This window comes from Lithobates pipiens, unplaced genomic scaffold (assembly GCF_037356315.1).
Source record: "Lithobates pipiens isolate NorthernLeopardFrog02 unplaced genomic scaffold, aLitPip1_a1.2 Scaffold_10, whole genome shotgun sequence".
NCBI classification, from domain to species: Eukaryota; Metazoa; Chordata; class Amphibia; order Anura; family Ranidae; genus Lithobates; species Lithobates pipiens.
The window spans coordinates 171,526,725-171,547,988 of NW_027507686.1; the positions used below are offsets into that span (position 1 = coordinate 171,526,725).

The 21,264-nt window shown below is 42.6% G+C and overlaps 1 protein-coding gene across 4 annotated transcripts in view; it reads right to left on the minus strand.

Moving 5' to 3' along the window:
- TSPAN4 (tetraspanin 4) overlaps positions 1 to 21,264 on the minus strand; it is a 1,526,404-nt gene that overhangs the window by 360,962 nt on the left and 1,144,178 nt on the right. For 3 of the 4 annotated variants that reach the window (XM_077459853.1, XM_077459838.1, XM_077459848.1), the window contains one exon: positions 3,448 to 3,527. In XM_077459853.1, coding sequence (XP_077315979.1) covers positions 3,448 to 3,510 — 63 coding nt within the window. In that variant the 5' untranslated portion in view covers positions 3,511 to 3,527. Of the gene's footprint in view, positions 1 to 3,447; positions 4,414 to 21,264 lie in introns of those variants that run through there. The other variant, XM_077459830.1, reaches the window with a different exon arrangement.

Consider the following 21,264-nt stretch of genomic DNA (forward strand, 5'->3'; position numbering starts at 1 on the left):
GAAGACACATGGCCACTTCATGAGAAGTGGTGTAACCTTAAACTGCATAAGGGGTTCTTTACTGTTAAAGTGTTAAGGATGTGAAACTCCCTTCCACAATTAGTTACATAGTTGGTAAGGTTTAATAAACCATTTTTTCTTTAGAAATCAGCCACAACCCATGTAGATAAAGTGTCTGGCCCCTTTCACACATGAGGGTCTGTTTTTCATTTATGCATTGATGCATGAAAACAATGGACATCAATATATCTCTATGGGGGCTGGTGTAAATGGATGATCAGCCATTTATAAAATGATGTAAAAATTTATGAAAAATTAATAAAAAGCTGATGTACACTTCATCTGTTTTTTCTTTGAAAAAATTTGACTGGACTAGTGAAACAAATACCCAGATAGCACGCAACTGAGCTGCAAGTTTGAAAATGACTTGCTAACCTATTGCTAAACTTGCCAGGCTTCAAAAGTCCATATTGCTTGACTCCAGATCAACTTTCTTTGCAAACATTCTGCAAGTCTGCTGCAAGACTGCTGCAAGTTCTGGTTCAGTTATGTTGTGCAATATTCATTCCACCCCAGGGGTCACTGTGACTTGCAGAGCTCTTGTTGTAGACTCATCACTGCAACTTTGCTCTTGCTAGAGACTTGCCATGCAAATTTGCTACAAATTGGAAAAGGGTCAGCCGGAACTTCAAGAGCTCTGCAAGTGTAAATCTTGCCAGTGAAAATGTGCACATTAACAAGACTTACAATTCAACACTGCCATAAATGTATGGCAAGTTATCCTTGCTATCTGGGCAATCCACATGTGTGAAAGGGGCCTAACTCCCACCAGCATGCTGTATAAAAAGAACTCTCTGTATGGAAGCAGTGGTCTCTTTGCATATGACTGACATTCTAAGTCTTTTTCTTCACTTTCCAGTAATAAGCTGAAGCAGGTCCAGGATGACTTGGACTGATAGGTAGTAGGTTGAATTATGTTGGGTATCAAACTTAGGTCATATTGTAGCAGATAAAAGACTGTGGAAGAATCTCTGAATATTGAACTAAAAGTTGGTTTTATTATAACCTTTAAGGTTCTATTTAGTTTATTCTGTTATTTTTGGCTGAAGCTATTAATGCCACACCAAAGCCAGGCAGCTAGTATTTTCTGACACATATTCAGCAATTGAGGCATACATATTTTCCTTAGCACTGTTTTTTTTTTAACCAATAATGTCATAAGCAGGGTCATCTACACTTTTATCATGCCATGGAAACAATGATAAATAAATCCATAAAGGAGGGGCTGAGTACAGACTCATAATATTCAAGGTTGTCTGATAATGGACTGCGTGTTAGCTATTTCACAATTTGCAAGTAAGATGTACCCTGCTTATCTATTTCAGACTGGTATTTTATTTAACAATACATTCCATCCACAAAATTCCACCTTTTCTAAGCTTTCTAAATATCCTAGTAACAAGCAGAACACACCAGAAACCAAACAAAAGGTTTTCTCCACTACAAAAGAAATCCTCAGCTTGTAAGAGGTTGCAAATGAATTGGTAGAGCAGACCTGACATAGTACAGTTGTAAAAAAAGATAGATAGAAAAATAGAGAGAATGAATACTGTAAGGTTAGGAAATACCTGCAACGATCAGGATGTTTAGTTTAAAGGCTAAAAACAAACTCACAAAGATTTATGTATAGTAGGGTTAAAGAAAAAAGCTAGCACAAACCACACCACCAATTATGAATATAGTAATCCACACCAGCATTCTACCTGCAATATGGTTTTTACTAGTGTGCTAAAGTGGACCTAAAGGTTTTATCCACTCAAAAGTGATACCCAAGGTGCAGCCTAGCAACCTAAGTTGGTCCCTGCCTCCTGATATGTCTTGTAAACTCCAACAGCAAGGTTCCATAGTTCCAATTTGGTTGTTCTGTTCTACCTTTTGGGTGTTCCAGGATCTTCTGTTGCACTTTTCACAATACAAAATAAATCAGAAATGCAGCAGGAAGAATGCAAGCCTAAAAAAAGCCCCCCAGATGGTGTGCAGATCTGAGAACGCAAGTGCCGAGAGGTATGCTAAAACTGTAAGGTGGTTTAACTCTGCAGCATCAGCCAAAAAAATGATATATTCATTTTGGGTACACTGACCCTTTAAGGCATTTGAAGCTGAGCTGGATGATGGGACTAATTATGTGTACAAATAAGAGGCAGCACAAACATGTACGCTATTGAGCCTACAGAGTAATAAATGATATGTCAAATGTTTGCGTTACAATACAAAGCAAGGCAGATTTCTTGCTTTGCATTTTAACACAGACGGCTATCAGATAAAAGAGCAGTAGATCAATTTACACATAAATGTAGGCAGCACACTCAATGCTACTGCATGGCGGTGAATGGAAAAAGCCACTTACTTTACACATGGGATTTTTTGTTGGGGCAGGTTTAATAGACATATGCAGAAATATAGAGCAGGAGTATGTAGCAGAACCAGGCTGAAAAAGCTGCAGGGATAATACATGGATACATCACACACAGAACAAGTAGGAACACAAGCATGGCTTATGGAAGAATTTCTCATCCATAGTCCATAGGGATGACCTGATTTACCAGCACTTTGATTGAGAGATAGATAGATAGATAGATAGATAGATAGATAGATAGATAGATGTAGACGCACACACATTTTTTCACACTTGTGTTCCCCTAGACATCGTCTTTCCCTCTTGTTTGTGGTTGATGCAGAGGCTGTAAGGAGGTTATTTCAATGATTAGTCAACAGATTGGACATTACAGAAAGTTTTGGTGCCCAAATGCAGTACTCAAGTTTATGGTACAACTGTCTATTTGACAAAAGCTATGAAAATCATGCAAAAAAAGTCAAAATTAGCTGCATTCAGAACCATATTATTGCACAGCAGCTTTTGTATTGCTTTCCAGCACATTTTACAATAAGGCACATGTATGAAGTAGACAGTTCATGAGAAGTCCCATAAACACAGCAGAAAATGGGTAGTATAAACATGACTAGGATAATGTTGATTTGTTCATTAGTGGGCAACTTCAGCGATGATACACAGTTCTAATGTGTCAGAAAATATAATGACTAGAACATTTTTTTTTTCTATAAATTTGTTTTTATTTTGAGATTCTAACACAGCAGTCATTTTTTTCAGATTAATTCTTTTTTTATGCGGGTAACTCTTTTATAAAATAGAAATTCAACTTTGAGTACATTATAGGTTTTTACATGAATTAAAATGACAGCTAAAAGTAGAGGGCTAGGCTGCTGTGATAACAGATTGACACTTTCAATAATTAACAAGTCAGTACACATGTCCTTGTAATCCTCAGCTACAATCACATTTGTGTCACAGAACATTCACAGTTTTGCCCTCACAATTAAGGAAACATACAAATACCCCCAACCACTTTTCAGTCCCCAGCAACTTACCCAAAAAAGGAGGTTGAAGACGAACATTAGATATTTCATACACTGCAGGCAGTTTTGTGCCATCCTGCACCTCTTCAGCTCTAGGAGGAAAATGAAGGAGAGATCCAGGTAAAAAACCACGTACTTGTTGCCTTTTGGGGAAGTGTACTTGGATTTTGTAGCTTTGGGACCTGGGTTAGTGTGGAACCCAAAAAAAGAGCCACCTGCTGATGCCCCAAACTGCCCTCCGTAGAGGCTGCTGTAGCGCCGGAAGGCACCACCTTGGGGAAGAGAGTAGTCTTTGCTGTCCAGGGAAGGACTGCGATGGTAAGTAGATTCATCTGTGCTCGACCGTCTCATGGCGCAGGTGGTTTCACAGGTTAAGGGGGGCAGGGGAGGGGAGGGATACAAATAATAGCAGGTAGAAAAGGGTTTACCCCTAAACTTAATTTGCAGTATCAATCCATACAATGACAGAATTCTTCCATTGTCACAAATAAAAAGGTGCAGAACAGGAGTACTTTTTCAGACAGTTAGGATTCAGAGTGCCACTCTACCCACCAGTCTTCAGCAAAAGAGGCCATGCTAGCAGCTGCCCCAAACAGAGAAAATCCCTATACCAGTAAGTTAAGAACATCCCCTCTGGCTTCCACCGCATGTCTGTGTGCTGGCCAGCTGTCCAGTAAGGTTCCTGAAAGGTGCTGGTGGCATTGCCCCCCTCTCCCCTGCTGCAGCAGGCAGGACTAATGTGCTCCTCTCTCGTGTTCACTCCTATCTGATCCTCTGTCGCCCGCACACACATACACAGTGAGCTTCAGTCATACCACTCTCATCTGTCGTGGATAATGCTTCACTCTTTCCTTGTATCTCCCCCTCCCTTTTGACATTTCTCTGTCTCTCCCCGTTTTGCATGCATAGAAGCAGTTTCTGCGTGGTCCACTCAGGAGAGAGAGGAGAGGAGGAGAGAGAAACAGAGAGAGAGAGAATGAGATTTCTTCCTACAGGCTTATTTATGCATGCTCAGCACTCTCACTCTCCCAAGGATGCTTCCCCCTTCCCAACCAATCACAAAATTATCTTGGTCAATCATCACAGTCTCCAGCAAGAGGTGAAGGAACTCAGTGATGCTTACGTTTTTAAGTGGTTAACAAATCAATAGAAAGCACAGTGCAGAGATAAAACTCGCACTGTGAAAAATTGCAAGCTGTCTATTGCAATTGTGATTGTTCTAGACAGTGCTTTATGTATATGAGGTTAGATAATGTGTCCAAGAAGATCTGTAGCACTAAATTGTGAATAAAATAACTATCATCATTTTAATATTTAATCATGTACAACAAGGATATAACATTTTACATTAGACCATCCAATAAAAAAAAAAACACCTCTAAACACATTCAGAATGATGGACTATAAATGTGGAGAAAATGAGAGTGGAAATGTATTACTGAGAAGTTTTTTAAATTTCATACACTGTGTAATCGGTAGCTGAGGACAACATCTCCTCCTATTGTCAACTTCACAGCAGCAGTTGTTGTACCATGTTAGCTTTCACAAAAGATAGAATTTTGTAGGCATACTTTGGGGTGAAGACCTTGTCCCACCACTGCTGTTAAACCTTTTGAAAATAACAATGCATCTAATGTGCAACTAAACTGACACTATAATTGATATCTGTATAATCAACACATTGACTAATGTGACTAATACTGTGTCACCAATTGTATCTAGTGTCAAAAAGGAAGACATGTACAGAAAGAAAAATGTAACATATACTGTAGATGTAAAAAAAATGCATATTGTGTTTATAACATTTAAATGAATGAGAAAGCATACAGGTTCAGCACCATGGATAGCTACACACTCCTGCATCTTCTCCACTGGACAGGTTAAACCCTTCCTCTTCTCCATTATCTCAAAGTATAACTAAAGGCCAAAATGTTTTAATGTTGGGTAGAGAGTAGGGCCAGGGCCCTAACCTTGAGAGGAGCATTTAGTGGAACTGATGCCTGTGCCCCCCCCCCCCCCCACAGCAGCTGAATGCTGGCAATGCCCGCTTCTCCTCCTTTCCTTTTTTCTACTGGCATTCAGGTGCTGCAGGGAGAAAAAGACATCCTCCATTGGTTCCACTAAATGGCACCCCACCATCCCTCCTCCTCATGTTCTTCTTCCTGGTGTTGCCCGCCACTCCCCCATGTGCTCCCTTGCCCTCATCAGCACTTCCGTGCTCCTCACTTCTCCCACTGATTGTTGCAGGGGATATTTAAGGGGCCAGTAATTGTGTAATTTAACAGTCAGTGATTGGTACTGATCACTGACTGTGTTAATTTACAAAGTAAAGCATAGTAAACTATGGGGGTTATTTACGAAAGGTATATCCCCTTTGCACTGTAAGTACACTTGAAAGTGCACTGAACGTGCACTTGGAAGAGCAGTCGCTCTAAATCTAAAGGGTAGATCTGAAATGAGTGGAAGCTCTGCTGATTTTATCATCCAATCATATGCAAGCTAAAATTCTGTTTTTTATTTTCCTTGCATACCCCTCTCAGATCTATAGAGACTTTACTTCCAAGTGCACTTTCAGTGCAAAGTGGATTTGCCTTTAGAAAATAACCCCCTTTCTTTACTATATTTCAGTTTGTGGATGAACGGGAAGCTACTCAGCACAGAGCACTTCCTATTAGACATGTGCAGAGTAAAATATTTCGTTTCGGAATTTCGTTTTCGTCCGAAAACTTAATTTATTTAGTTACTCCCGAAATTCGTTTTTATTTATTTCGTTTTTCGTTCAAAAATTGCATTAGTCCGAAAATCCACATGAATTACGGTCGAATCGGTCTTTGAAGGCTTATGGTGTCTGTCGAATGTATAAAGAAGATTCGATGGAGCTAGTATATAGCATACTTTAGAACCCTATTAAAGTCTATGGGACTCCAACGTTCAAAATCTAAAGTGCTAATTTTAAAGGCTAATTTGCAAGTTACTGTCCTAAAAAGTGTTTGGGGACCCGGGTCCTGTATCAATGCAAAAAAAAGTTTTAAAAACTGCCGTTTTTTCGGGAGCAGTGATTTTAATAATGATTAAAGTGAAACAATAAAAGTGTAATATTCCTTTAAATTTCGTAGGGGGGGGGGGGGGGTGTCTATAGTATGCCTGTGAAGGGGCTCATGTTTCTGGTGCTTAGAACTGTCCCTGCACAAAGTGTCATTTATGCAGGAAAAAAAGTCCTTTAAAATCACTCGCAGCTATTATGAATTGTCGGCTCCCGTAATACAGAGAACACTCATTGAAAGTCATTGATAAAAAAATAAATAAATACATTTAAAAAAAAGCGTGGGGGTCCCCCAAATTCAATTACCAGGCCCTTCAGGTCTGGTATGGATATTAAGGGGAACCCCGCGTCAAATTAAAAAAAAATTGATGTGGGGGTCCCCCTAAAAATCCATACCAGACCCTTTATCCGAGCACGCAACCTGGCAGGCCGCAGGAAAAGAGGGGGGGACGAGAGAGAGCCCCCCCCTCCCTCCTGAACCGTACCAGGCCACATGCCCTCAACATTGGGAGGATGCTTTGGGGGTCTGTGACCCCTCAAAGCACCTTGTCCCCATGTTGATGAGGACAAGGGCCTCATCCCCACAACCCTGGCCGGTGGTTGTGGAGGTCTGCGGGCGGGGGGCTTATCAGAATCTGGAAGCCCCCTTTAACAAGGGGACCCCCAGATCCCGCCCCCCCCCCTGTTTGAAATGGTAAGGGGGTACAAAAGTACCCCTACCATTTCACAAAGAAAGTGTAAAAAATAGTTAAATAAGACAAACACACTTTTGAAAAATTCCTTTATTAAAAAAAATAAAAATAAAAAAAAAAGATTCCAGCGGTGGTAATCCATTCTTGCTATCCAGCGACGGACGGTCATCTCTCCAGCGATGGCTCATCTCATCCAGCGCAGCGAATCCATCCTTCTTCTGTCTCCGTGGAGGAGACACTGCAGGCATTCCGGCGGCCTGACGTTTCTTATATACGGAGGGCGGGCCACCCGTCCCCTGACCCCGCCCCCCTCTGACGCAAGGGGAAGCCCGGGGTTCCCTGTGACGTATGGGTGACCCCGCCCCCTCTGATGTAACGGAAACCTGCCTGTGTTACATCAGAGGGGTGCGGGGTCACCCATACGTCACAGGGAACCCCGGGTTTCCCCTTGCGTCAGAGGGGGGCGGGTTCAGGTGACGGGTGGCCCCGCCCTCCGTATATAAGAAACGTCAGGCCGCCGGAATGCCTGCAGTGTCTCCTCCACGGAGACAGAAGACGGATGGATTCGCTGCGCTGGATGAGATGAGCCATCACTGGAGAGATGACCGTCCGTCGCTGGATAGCAAGAATGGATTACCACCGCTGGAATCTTTTTTTTATTTTTTTTATTTTTAATAAAGGAATTTTTCAAAAGTGTGTTTGTTTTATTTAACTATTTTTTACACTTTCTTTGTGAAATGGTAGGGGTACTTTTGTACCCCCTTACCATTTCAAACAGGGGGGGCCGGGATCTGGGGGTCCCCTTGTTAAAGGGGGCTTCCAGATTCTGATAAGCCCCCCGCCCGCAGACCTCCACAACCACCGGCCACGGTTGTGGGGATGAGGCCCTTGTCCTCATCAACATGGGGACAAGGTGCTTTGAGGGGTCACAGACCCCCAAAGCATCCTCCCAATGTTGAGGGCATGTGGCCTGGTACGGTTCAGGAGGGAGGGGGGGCCGCTCTCTCGTCCCCCCCTCTTTTCCTGCGGCCTGCCAGGTTGCGTGCTCGGATAAAGGGTCTGGTATGGATTTTTAGGGGGACCCCACGTCAATTTTTTTTTAAATTTGAGGCGGGGTTCCCCTTAATATTCATACCAGACCTGAAGGGTCTGGTTATGGATATTTAGGGGGAACCCCACGTCAATTTTTTTCTTAAATTTGAGGCAGGGTTCCCCTTAATATCCATACCAGACCTGAAGGGCCTGGTAATTGAATTTGGGGGACCCCCACGCTTTTTTATTTATTTATTTATTTATTTTTTTATCAATGACTTTCAATGAGTGTTCTCTGTATTACGGAGCCGACAATTCATAATAGCTGCGAGTGATTTTAAAGGACTTTTTTTCCTGCATAAATGACACTTTGTGCAGGGACAGTTCTAAGCACCAGAAACATGAGCCCCTTCACAGGCATACTATAGACACCCCCCAGCTACGAAATTTAAAGGATTATTACACTTTTATTGTTTCACTTTAATCATTATTCAAAATCACTGCTCCCGAAAAAAACTTCCGTTTTTAAAACTTTTTTTTGCATTGATACATGTCCCCTGGGGCAGGACCCGGATCCCCAAACACTTTTTAGGACAGTAACTTGCAGAATCTTTTCTCTCTGTCAAATCTTTTTTCTATGTCGAATATTTTCTCTATATAATCTTGGACTAATAGAGGTAAGGTTAGGCACATTCGACCACAGGTTCTATAGACAGATTGTTATTGTCAGAGTCATGTCGAATCTTCTATTCTATATCGAACTGTTGTAACAAAGAAAACGAAAATAAAGCATTTATTTATGTCGGATCTTTTGTTTTTCGGATTTTGTGCTTTCGTTATCGTTTGTCAAAACGAAAACGAAAATAGCTGAAATTCGGACAAAATGCATTCGGACGAAAACGAATGCACATGTCTACTTCCTATTCATTCACTAGCTAGGGCTGCAGAGAAAGGGACTGAGGAATCTTTCAAACCCCTGATATTTCACCAATTTTTGCATAGACTTTTGTGTTACATGGGGGACAGCCCGTCTTATAGAAGAACCGCTTAATCTAATGTGACTATATACGTGTGGATGCTAGTGTGTTTTTTATCATTATTCATTGGCTATTTCACCACAGCCCCCTCAACAGGACTCCAAACAATTGTACAAAAAAAAAAAATCATATTGTAAAAAATAAAATTGTAAACAAAAACACTGACACCATCCACTGCCCTACTGACTCTGCCCACTGTTTTACTGAAACTGTCCTCTGCCCTACTGACATCATCCCCTGCCCTACTGTCACCAACCTCTGCCCTACTGACACCATCCACTAACTCTACTGACAGACACCATCCAATATCCTACTGACACCATTCACTGTCCTACTGAAACCAACCTCTGCCCTACTGACACTGTCTACTGCTCTCTTATTGCCATAGTGGTTATCTATAAGGATATACATGCCTCCTGCATGTATCCGTACCTATCAAATGTCTTCCCTCTGTCTGTTATGAGACCTGCAAATCTGCAGATTCTGTGGGTGGGTCTGTTGTCCAGGGCTCAGTGGGTGGAGTTGTGATGTCAGTAAATGCACTTCTGGAAGAATGGTCAAACATTCACATAGACACACTCCTAAACCTTGTGGACAGCCTTCCCAGAAGAACTGAAGCTGTTATAGCTGCAAAGGATGGACCAACTCAATATTGAACCCTACGACTAAGACTGGGATACCATTAACCACTTCAGCCCGGAAGGATTTACCCCCTTAATGACCAGACCATTTTTTGTGATATAGCACTGCGTTACTTTAAAACCCCTTGCCACCGAGCGTACGCAGATGTGTGTACTCGGCTTCCAGGGGTTATACCGGGATGATGCCCGCACCTGCAGGCATCATCCCAGTACCGTTTCTCAGAGCGAGCGATTGGCTTTCCAGCCATAACAACTGATGCGGCTAAAAGCTGCTCGGCTGTTATGCCGGAGGAGCGGGAGGGGACATTCCCCCTCCCGCCGCCTCCTGCCGATCTTGCCGGGGCTCCCGTTCAATCGGGAGCACCGATGCACGATCCGCCGCTTCTGGCGGCTAGGGAGGGACTGGAATGAAGCCGTAAGTGGCTTCATTCCAGTCTCCTAATTGTAAACACGGAAGCGACGTCATGACGTCACTTCCGGTTTACTCGGCTGCCAATGGCGCCGGATTTAAAAATATATACAGTATTCAGAGTCACCGAAAACAACGATCTGAATATTTTGAAGTGTAACGCTATTACTGTCACAAGGGATGTTTAGATTCCTTGTGAAAGCAATAAAAGTGATCAAATTTTTTTATTTTTTTTTAAAAACAATTTATTAATTTTAAATAAAATAAATAAGATTTTTTTTTTAAAGCGCCCCCCCCCCCCCCCGTCGCCGCGAGCTCGTGCAGCAAAGAAAATGCATACGTAAGTCGCGCCCGCATATGTAAACGGTGTTCAAATCACACATGTGAGGTATCGCCGCAATCGTCAGAGTGAGAGCAATAATTCTAGCACTAGACCTCCTTTGTAACTCTAACCTGGTTACCGGAAAAAAATGGTAAAGCGTTTCCTATTGAGATTTTTAGGTACCGTATTTTGTCGTCATTCCACGAGTATGTGCAATTATAAAGTGTGACATGTTTGGTATTTATTTACTCGGCGTAACATTATCTTTCACATTATGCCAAAAAAATTGGGCTAATTTTACTGTTTAGTTTTTTTAAAATTCATGAAAGTGGCCCTTTTCCCAAAAAGTTTTGTTTAAAACACCGCTGCGCAAATACTGTGTGACATAAAATATTGTAACAATCGCCATGTTATTCTTTAGAGTCTCTGCTAAAAAAATATATATAATGTTTGGGGTTTCCAAGTAATTTTGTAGCAAAAAATATGTATTTTAACTTGTAAACACCAAATATCAAAAATAGGCTTAGTCATGAAAGGGTTAACTGACAATTGCGCTGCACCCAAATAAAATTGATGTCTTTTTTTTTTGGGTTGTATTTCACCCCTGTATTTTTTATTTTTTGTGCGGTAAACAAACAACATTGACAATTTTAAAAAAAAAACATTTTTTACTTTTTGCTACAATACATATCCAATAAAAATTTTTTAAAATACTAATTTATTCATTAGTTTAGGCCAATATGTATTCTTCTAAATGTCTTTGGTAAACAAAATGCAATAAGCGTATATTGATTGGTTTGCACAAAAGTTAGAGCGTCTACAGAATAGGGGATAGATTTATGGCATTTTTATTATTATTAATTTTTTACTAGTAAAGTGATAAGTGCTTTTTAGCATGACTGCGACATGCAGCGGACAGATCAGAAACTTTTGACACTTTTTTGGAATCGGTGACATTATTACAGTGATCAGAGCTAAAAATATGCACTGATCACTGTAAAAATTACACTGCCAGCCAGTGAAGGGATTAACACTAGGGGGCGATCAAGAGGTTAAGTGTGTCCTAGGGAGGTTTGTCAGAACAGGGATCTGCTTTGTTTACATGCACGAAACAATGTTGTTTCATGCAATAGGGCCGTCCTGCCGCAGTGTGTATATATATGCAGTGGGCAGTCCTTAAGTTGTTAAAATTAATGTGCGTCTAAAGGCAGGTGTCCCAATACTTTTGGCAATATAGTTTATTTTTTTATTTTATTTTTAAATACAGGAAACGTGATGGAGTAAATATAGAGGCTATTATTGCTGACCCATTATAACAATGTCTGTCACCAGCCCGAAAAAGGTCTATACATGATCATACATGACTATACATGACCAGTTCTGACTTCATTGACTGCATGAATGCACCAGGTCAGTGATTCACATAATACTAAAATTGAAGGATTGCTGTCAATTAAAAAATTCTAGAAGTAGGTCAGCAATGGCTGCATCTATATTTATTTTGCACAGGCTTCCCTTTGCACCAACGCCCCCAATAAATAGAAGAGTTCAGTGATTACAATTTTTAGGAAATACTCTCTACTGCATCATAACTGATGCTATGTACAATGTTTTCACCATAGAAGTGGACATGTGCATTCGTTTTCGTCCGAATGCATTTTCGTCCGAATTTCAGGTATTTTCGTTTTCGTTTAGACAAACAATAACGAAAGCATAGAATCCGAAAAACGAAAGATCCGACATAAATAAATACTTTATTTTCGTTTTCCTTGTTACAACAGTTCGATATAGAATAGGAGATTCGACGTGACTCTGACAATAACAATCTGTGTCTATAGAACCTGTGGTCGAATGTGCCTAACCTTACCTCTATTAGTCCAAGATTATATAGAGAAAATATTCGACAGAGAAAAAAGATTTGACAGAGAGAAAAGATTCTGCAAGTTACTGTTCTAAAAAGTGTTTGGGGACCCGGGTCCTGCCCCAGGGGACATGTATCAATGCAAATAAAAGTTTTAAAAATGGCAGTTTTTTCGGAAGCAGTGATTTTGAATAATGATTAAAGTGAAACAATAAAAGTGTAATAATCCTTTAAATTTCGTAGCTGGGGGATGTCTATAGTATGCCTGTGAAGGGCGCATGTTTCTGGTACTTAGAACTGTCCTTGCACAAAGTGTCATTTATGCAGGAAAAAAGTCCTTTAAAATCACTCGCAGCTATTATGAATTGTCGGCTCCATAATACAGAGAACACTCATTGAAAGTCATTGATAAAATAAATAAATAAATAAATAAATAAATAAAAAAAAGCGTGGGGGTCCCCCAAATTCAATTACCAGGCCCTTCAGGTCTGGTATGGATATTAAGGGGAACCCTGCGTCAAATTTAAAAAAAAATTGACGTGGGGTTCCCCCTAAATATCCATACCAGACCGTTCAGGTCTGGTATGGATATTAAGGGGAACCCCGTGTCAAATTTAAAGAAAAATTGACGTGGGGTCCCCCTAAAAATCCATACCAGACCCTTTATCCGAGCACGCAACCTGGCAGGCCGCAGGAAAAGAGGGGGATGAGAGAACGCCCCCCCTCCCTCCTGAACCGTACCAGGCCACATGCCGTCAACATTGGGAGGATGCTTTGGTGGTCTGTGACCCCTCAAAGCACCTTGTCCCCATGTTGATGTGGAGAAGGGCTTCATCCCCATAACCCTGGCCGGTGGTTGTGGGGGTCTGCGGGCGGGGGGCTTATCAGAATCTGGAAGCCCCCTTTAACAAGGGGACCCCCAGATCCCGCCCCCCCTGTTTGAAATGGTTGTACCCCTACCATTTCAAAAAGAACGTGTAAAAAATAGTTAAATAAGACAAACACACTGTTGAAACATTCCTTTATTATTTTTATTTATTTATTTATTTTATCAATGACTTTCAATGAGTGTTCTCTGTATTACGGAGCCGACAATTCATAATAGCTGCGAGTGATTTTAAAGGACTTTTTTCCTGCATAAATGACACTTTGTGCAGGGACAGTTCTAAGCACCAGAAACATGCGCCCCTTCACAGGCATACTATACACACCCCCCAGCTACGAAATTTAAAGGAATATTACACTTTTATTGTTTCACTTTAATCATTATTAAAATCACTGCTCCCGAAAAAACGGCCGTTTTTAAAACTTTTTTTTGCATTGATACATGTCCCCTGGGCCAAATACTTTTTAGGACAGTAACTTGCATATTAGCCTTTAAAATTAGCACTTTAGATTTTGAACGTTGGAGTCCCATAGACTTTAATAGGGTTCTAAAGTTCACACGAAGTATGCTATATACTAGCTCCGTCGAATCTTCTTTATACATTTGACAGACACCATAAGCCTTCAAAGACAGATTTGACCATAATTCATGTGGATTTTCAGACGAATGCAATTTTTTAACGGAAAATGAAATAAATAAAAACGAATTTCGGGAGTAACTAAATAAATAAATTTTTCGGACGAAAACGAAATTCCGAAACGAAATATTTTACTCTGCACATGTCTACATAGAAGTAGAGGTGCAGATGTGGCCAGTCATTATTACAAACCCTGATAATGAAAATGGTATACGATATGTAAAGCCAAGAAGCATATTTACTGTGCCCCAAGTATATGAGCAAATGAATATCCCTGCCAGAAGTCTATAGTATGTTTGCACTGCTTAGTTTGAAAATGAGGGATATGCAACTACTTAGCTATTGCACCTGTTTGCAGGTGTAGTTTAACCTCTATTCAGCAGGTGGTGGTATGTTGCTGGGCCACTGTGCAGATGCAGTGTTGGCTGGAAGGAACATTGTTCCTCTGTAGGTGTTACCAGGGAAACAGTTGTCAGACTGTGCACTGCAACACTGAGTGAATTTTGACAACCATCTTTAGTATGGGAAGTGTTCATGAATACCATTGCCCTGCTGTATTTGACACTTTGATTTGGACTTACTGCACAGGACCTATTCAGTTTCCTCAAGAGCCAACATGTTTCAGGGAACAAAGAATCCTTGTTCCTCTGGCCTGCTGCTGTATGCTGATGGTGAATGGGGAAGAATCACAAACAGGTGTGTCTATAACAATAAGATCAGAATGATATGCGTCTGCTGTGTTAGCAGAGGCAGCATAGGTGTTGGCTTGTTAACTTGTTGCTGCTTTCAAAAAATGACTACAAATTCACCTTCCAACTTGCATTTCATTGGATATCGAGCATTCCTTTCTACCTACCTTTACTAGTACATGGGGAAATTACCTTGAGGCAGTACCTAGAGATAGCAAACTAAAGCCCCCCCCAAAAAAAGGCTCACCGCCTCCTTTCTGTTAAAATGGACAGAAATCATCGGAAGGGAACTCTTCCAACCTATTCCCACCACCATTTACCCATTGACCTACCACTGAGTGAGTTGGTCCAGCAGGATCTTCAACCCAGAGAGCCACTCTGACAGTCAGCCACCCCTCTTGCAGAAGCCGCCCTGGTAATGTAGGCTATGCCCTGGCGATATTGCGTGGTAGTAAAGAGTTACCGTGTACCACCAGCATTACCATGACTTCCACCACTAGCAATTACTGCGTCTATACTGTCAGCGTTAATGAGGTTGCTTATGAAAGTGTGTCTGGAAATATTACCTCAAGTGTTTCTTCACAGTTGCTACATTCTTAATACTAGTACTGGTGTTCGAAGATTGCTCCTTGCCTTGTTATCTGTTTTTCCTACAATTGAATAACTGTTCAACCTTATCCTGGATTCTATGTGATGTTCCTCAAACCTGGGTACCAACCTCCTGCCCTGCCCACAATCCTTTCTATATGAATATTAACTGGTTCCGGACCAGCTGCCGCAGTTATACTGTGGCAGGGTGGCTCTCATGGGCGAGGCATTGTAGCTGTAGGGCATGCGCGCGCACCTGACGCACCCGCAGTGTTTGAATTCGCTTGAGAATCGATCAGTCTCTGGTGAATAGGAGACTGTCCCCTGCCTGTACGTGTAAACACAGGAAAGGGAATTGATGTCATCTCCCTCTCTGGAATTATTTTCCGTTCCAGAGAGAGGAGAGAGTGGACATCCAAACGTGAGTTGCACCAACATTACACTTACATAGTACACATAGGCACACTTTTCACCCACTAAGCTGAAAATCAAAATTGCTCAGAACTTTATCTGCCTTGACCTTTGCTAAGGCCCACACTTTGGTGGCTTCCAAGTCAGTTCCAATATCAAGGACTTTCTGCCACTATTAGGTTTGAGTTGTTACAATGTATTGATATTCTACTGTGTCCTCAAGTTGACCTGCTTCTCTAATCCTGGTTCTCTAAGGGGAGAGAAGAGAGCTTGTGTGTTCATACTATGTATAAACACTGATCTCTGTCCTCCCCTAGTCAGTCCCAACCCCCCTACAATTTAAACGCACCTAGGGAACACAGTTAACCCCTTCATCGCCCCCTAGTGTTAACCCCTTCCTTGCCAATGATATTTATACAGTAATCAATGGCTTTTAGCTCTGATCCCTTTATAAATATCAATGGTCCCAAACGTGTCCTATCTGACCATCACAATGTCCCAATAAAAACCACAGATCGAAACCATTACTAGTAAAAAAGAATAATAATAATAAAAATGACATAAATCTATCCCCTATTTTGTAGACGCTATAACTTTTGCGCAAACCAATCAATATACGCTTATTGTGATTTTTTTTTTTTTTTACCAAAAATATGTAGAAGAATATATATCAGCCTAAACTGAGGAAAAACAGTTTTTTTTTTATTTTTTATGTGGGGTATTTAACATAGCAAAAAGTATAAAATATTGTGTTTTTTTCAAAATTGTCTCTTTTTTTGATTATAGCACAAAAAAATAAAAACCGCAGAGGTAATCAAATACCACCAAAAGAAAGCTTTATTTGTGAGAAAAAAAGGACATATTTGGGTACAACGTCGCATGACCGAGCGATTAGTTAAAGCGATGCAGTGCCGAATCGCAAAAAATGGCCAGGTCAGGAAGGGGGCAAATCCTTCCAGGGCTGAAGTGGTTAATGGACTAGGACTATGCCATCTGCCTAAGGTACAGTCATTTTATAGGGAACGAGCACAATGCTTCCCAGGGGAAGCTAGAGGGTTGTTGCCAATTACTTCAGTGTTTATGTGACATGCTAAACAGCCAACCAGCCAGAAGACGGATGATATTGCCAATGTAATGGTTACTCTGGTAGTGAAAGGGGTTCTGTGTTTTGCACCTTTACTAGCGGCCAGTTCCCCACTTTCTGGGACTGGATCCACAGCACAGAGGGCCTAGGAACCCAGTCTAGAGTCATGGAAGAGAGAGTTGAAGTAGCAAGGCCTCAGAGTTGGAGACCAAGCACAGAGAAAAGAGGGTGCATTTCCTGTAGAAATTCAGCCATAGAGAAGAAAGAGTTAACTGTGCAAGTGCACAGAGTAACAGAGTTACTCCAGAGTTGGAGTTCTGACCTAATGTTGATTTCACATGATAGCGGCCCTGTGCCTGTGATTCAAGCATTAGCGAGTGCCTTAAAGTGATACTAAAAGTTTTTTTTTTAAATAACAAATACACAAGGTTTTACACAGAGTGGCACCGATCCTCCTTTTCTGGGGGTCAGTGGCGCTCCTGGCCCCTCCTCTTTTTGAGTGCCCCCCATGGAGAGCCACATTTCATGGGGCACTCATGCGGGCATGCCCCCGAGTCCTGCTGCTGCATCCATTGACACAGACAGCAGGACTTGGACCCGCCTCCACGTCACTGGATTTGATTGACAGCAGCAGGAGCCAATGGCTTCCGTTGCTATCAGTCTATCCATTGAGGACCCAAGACAGATGCTGGACCTGCTGGGCTCATTCTCGCCGCTGGAATGATCAGGTTAGGTAAGAAAAATGGGGCGCTGAGGGGCTGCTGTAGCACGGAAGGTTTTTTTCCATAATGCATTAGGGTGAAAAACACTGAGACTTTACAACCCCTTTAAGCACTACCCACAGGTTAACCCTAACCTTGGATATTTATCATCTGAAACTAAATCACAGAGGCATAGAGGAAAATAATAAAAGTAATAGCAGGCACATTTTTTTAATATCTAAAATAGCTCATAGTGTTACTTTAAGGCCTGAAACTTTTAATGTGGATTACTACCTTTTCTGCCAAACAGTGTATACAGTTAAGAGACTCTTCTTATGACTTATGTATTGCTGAACTTTATGTTCCGTTTCTAGTTCTTCTTTGAACTGAATCTCTACTAGCTGAGAAAAAAAAGAAATCCTCTTCAGGTAAGTTATTTATGTGGAAGGTATTTTGGGTAAACTTCACTGCAAGCTTATACCTGTTTAATTTTGCCAATATTGACACAGGTATACCAGTTACTTTTTCCTTTCAGAATGTTGAGAGGGTCTGCTTGCTATATTCACAGAGCTCCCAACTGTCCCTGATTTGGAGCAATGTCCCTCTGTCTCTCTTTCCTCCTCATTTGTCCCTCATTTTTGTCTGATCTATATAGTTGTATATAAAATGCACTTTTTACCTTTCAAAAAGTGTTTCCCAGTGCTAAACCTTTCGTCCAATTTCTAAATTGCTGCATTTGTACATTTTAAAAGACAATATAAAGGAATAGTAGTGGTTAAAAAAAACTCTTGTGCATTCAATTAACCTTTTTTTTGATTAATTCTCCTTTATGGGGGTGTGGCAGGGGCGTGTTTGTTTGTTAGTAGATGTCCCTCATTCCCATCTCAAAATGTTGGGAGGTATGTACTCATATGATCAGACCCAGAACTATAAGACCCCATTCACACCTGAGCGTTTTGTAGCTTGAAGCCTGAAGCTACAAAACGCTAGAGGGGAAAAATTGTATTATTCTCAATGGAGATGGTTCACATCTCCACTACATGTCGCCTGAAGCCGAACGCCTGAAGCTCAAACAAGTTCCGGACCCTTTTTTGTCGCTCGAATTGAGCAGATTTGGGCGTTTTTCTTCTTTTAACATTGGTGACCTTTTTCCCTGCACAAAATCGCGGCAAATCGCGGTAAAAAACGCTGAAAACCGCTACGCTCAGGTGTGAATGCAACCTAAGAGAAGAAAAACTGTTGGAAAATGCAGAAAAGCTGGCTTGTGTAACAAGTAAACAAGTTCTATAGCAGGGGTAGGTAACCTTTTGAGCACAGTGTGGCGAAAAATGTTTTCAAATAAATTGAGCGTGCCGATTTTATAACAAAAAAATGTCAACTTCACACTCTCAATCACGAAAAGGATTTTTTATAAAGTACAGTAAATGCTGTAAACTACTTAAGTAATAGTGACAAATCCGGCCTATTCTGGAACTCCTCTCCCACATGTAAAAATCATAATTTTTTTGCTAGAAACTTACTCAGAACCACCAAACATTATATATGTGTTTTTTTACAGGGACCCTAGAGAATAAAATGATGGTCATTGCAACTTTTTATATCACACAGTATTTGCGCAGCAAATTTTTCAAATGCATTTTTTTGGTTTGGAAAAAAAACTGTTTCATAAATTAAAAAACAAAACAAACAAAAAACAGTAAAGGTAGCCGGTACCACCCTGCACATCTGCCCCATCACTGTACCTCCGTGCTCTTTTGTCCCATGACTGTATCTCCCTGCACATCTGCTCCACCGCCGTATCCCCACACTCTTCTGTCTCACCAATGTCCCTCATTTCTAATCTGCCACACCGCTGTGCCCCCCTGCTCTTCTGTTCCACCACTGAACCCCCTTCTTATCTGCCCCAACATGGAACCCCCCTGCTCATCTGTCCCACCACTGTAACTGCTTTCTCATCAAGCCCAACACTGAACCACCCCCCCTGCTCATATGCCCCACCACTGTACCTTCCGCACACCTGTCTCACCACTGTAACCCCCTGCTCATCTATCCCACCAATGTACCTAATTTCTCCTCTGGCCTGCCACTGTTCCCCCATGTGCATCTATCCCACCTCTGTACCCACCTGCTTTTCTGCCCCACCACTGTAACCCCCTGCTCACCTCTTCCACCAATGTACCTCTTTTTTCTGCTGCCCTGCCACTGTACAACCCCTGTACATCTGCTCGACCTATGTAACCCCCTTCTCATCTGGCCCAACACTGAACCCCCCCACCTGTCCCACCACTATAACCCCTGCTCATCTGCCCCATCACTTTACCTCCTGCTCTTCTGTCCCACCGCTGAACCCCTTCTCATCTCTTCCACTACTGTACCTCCTGCACATCTGCCCCACCACTGTACCCCCCCTTGAACATATGCCCAACCACTGTACCCCCCTGAACATATGCCCAACCACTGTACCCCCTGAACATCTGCCCAACCGCTGTACCCCCTGCTCTTCTGTCCCCCCACTGAACCCCTTTCTCTTCTGCCCCCCCCCCCCCGCTGAACCCCCTGCTCTTCTGTCACTTTACCTCCTGCTCTTCTGTCCCACCGCTGAACCCCTTCTCATCTCTTCCACTACTGTACCTCCTGCACATCTGCCCCACCACTGTACCCCCCCTTGAACATATGCCCAACCACTGTACCCCCCTGAACATATGCCCAACCACTGTACCCCCTGAACATCTGCCCAACCGCTGTACCCCCCTGCTCTTCTGTCCCCCCACTGAACCCCTTGCTCTTCTGCCCCCCCCCCCCCCGCTGAACCCCCTGCTCTTCTGTCACTTTACCTCCTGCTCTTCTGTCCCACCGCTGAACCCCTTCTCATCTGTTCCACTACTGTACCCCCTGCACATATGCCCAACCACTGTACCCCCCTGAACATCTGCCCGACCGCTGTGTACCCCCCTGCTCTTCTGTCCCCCCGCTGAACCCTCTGCTCTTCTGTCCCACCTCTGAACCCTCTTCTCATCTCTCCCAACACGGAACTTCCTGCACATCTGCCCCAACTCTGTACCTCCCCTGCTCGTCTGCCCCACCTCTGTACCACCATGCACATCTACCCGACCACTGTACCCCCCCTGTTCTTCTGTGCCACCACTGGAACCCGCCTGCTCATCTGCCCCACCAATGTGCCCCCATTCTCTCTGCCCCACCACTTTACATCACCTAAACATCTTTTCCACCGTCGTATCCCCATGCTCTTCTGTCTCACCACTGAACCATCTTCTCATTTGTCCTAACACTGAACCCATCTACTCTAACCCACTAATGTAACCCCCTTTCTAATCTGCCCCACCACTGTACCTTCTTCACACCTGTCTCAACTTTGTAGCCCTCTGCTCTTCTGCCTTATCTCTGTCCCCACCACTGTAACCCCTGCTCATCTGTCCAACCAATGTACCTCCTTTAACATCTGCTTCACTGCTACCCCCATGCTCTTCTGTCTCACCGCTGAACCACCTTCTCATCTGTCCCACCTTTGTAACTCCCTCTCTCATGTGCCCCGCCACTGTACCTCCTGCACATCTGTCTCGCCACTGTAATCCCCTGCTCATATGTCCCACCAATGTACTTCCTTTCTCCTCTGCCACACCATTGTACCCCCCTGCACATCTACCCCACCTCTGTACCCCCCTGCTTTTCAGCCCCACCACTGTACCCCCCTGCTCATCTGTCCCCCCACTGAACCCCCTCTTCTGCTCCCCCACTAAAGCCCCTTCTCATCTCTCCCACCCCTGACTCTCCTGCA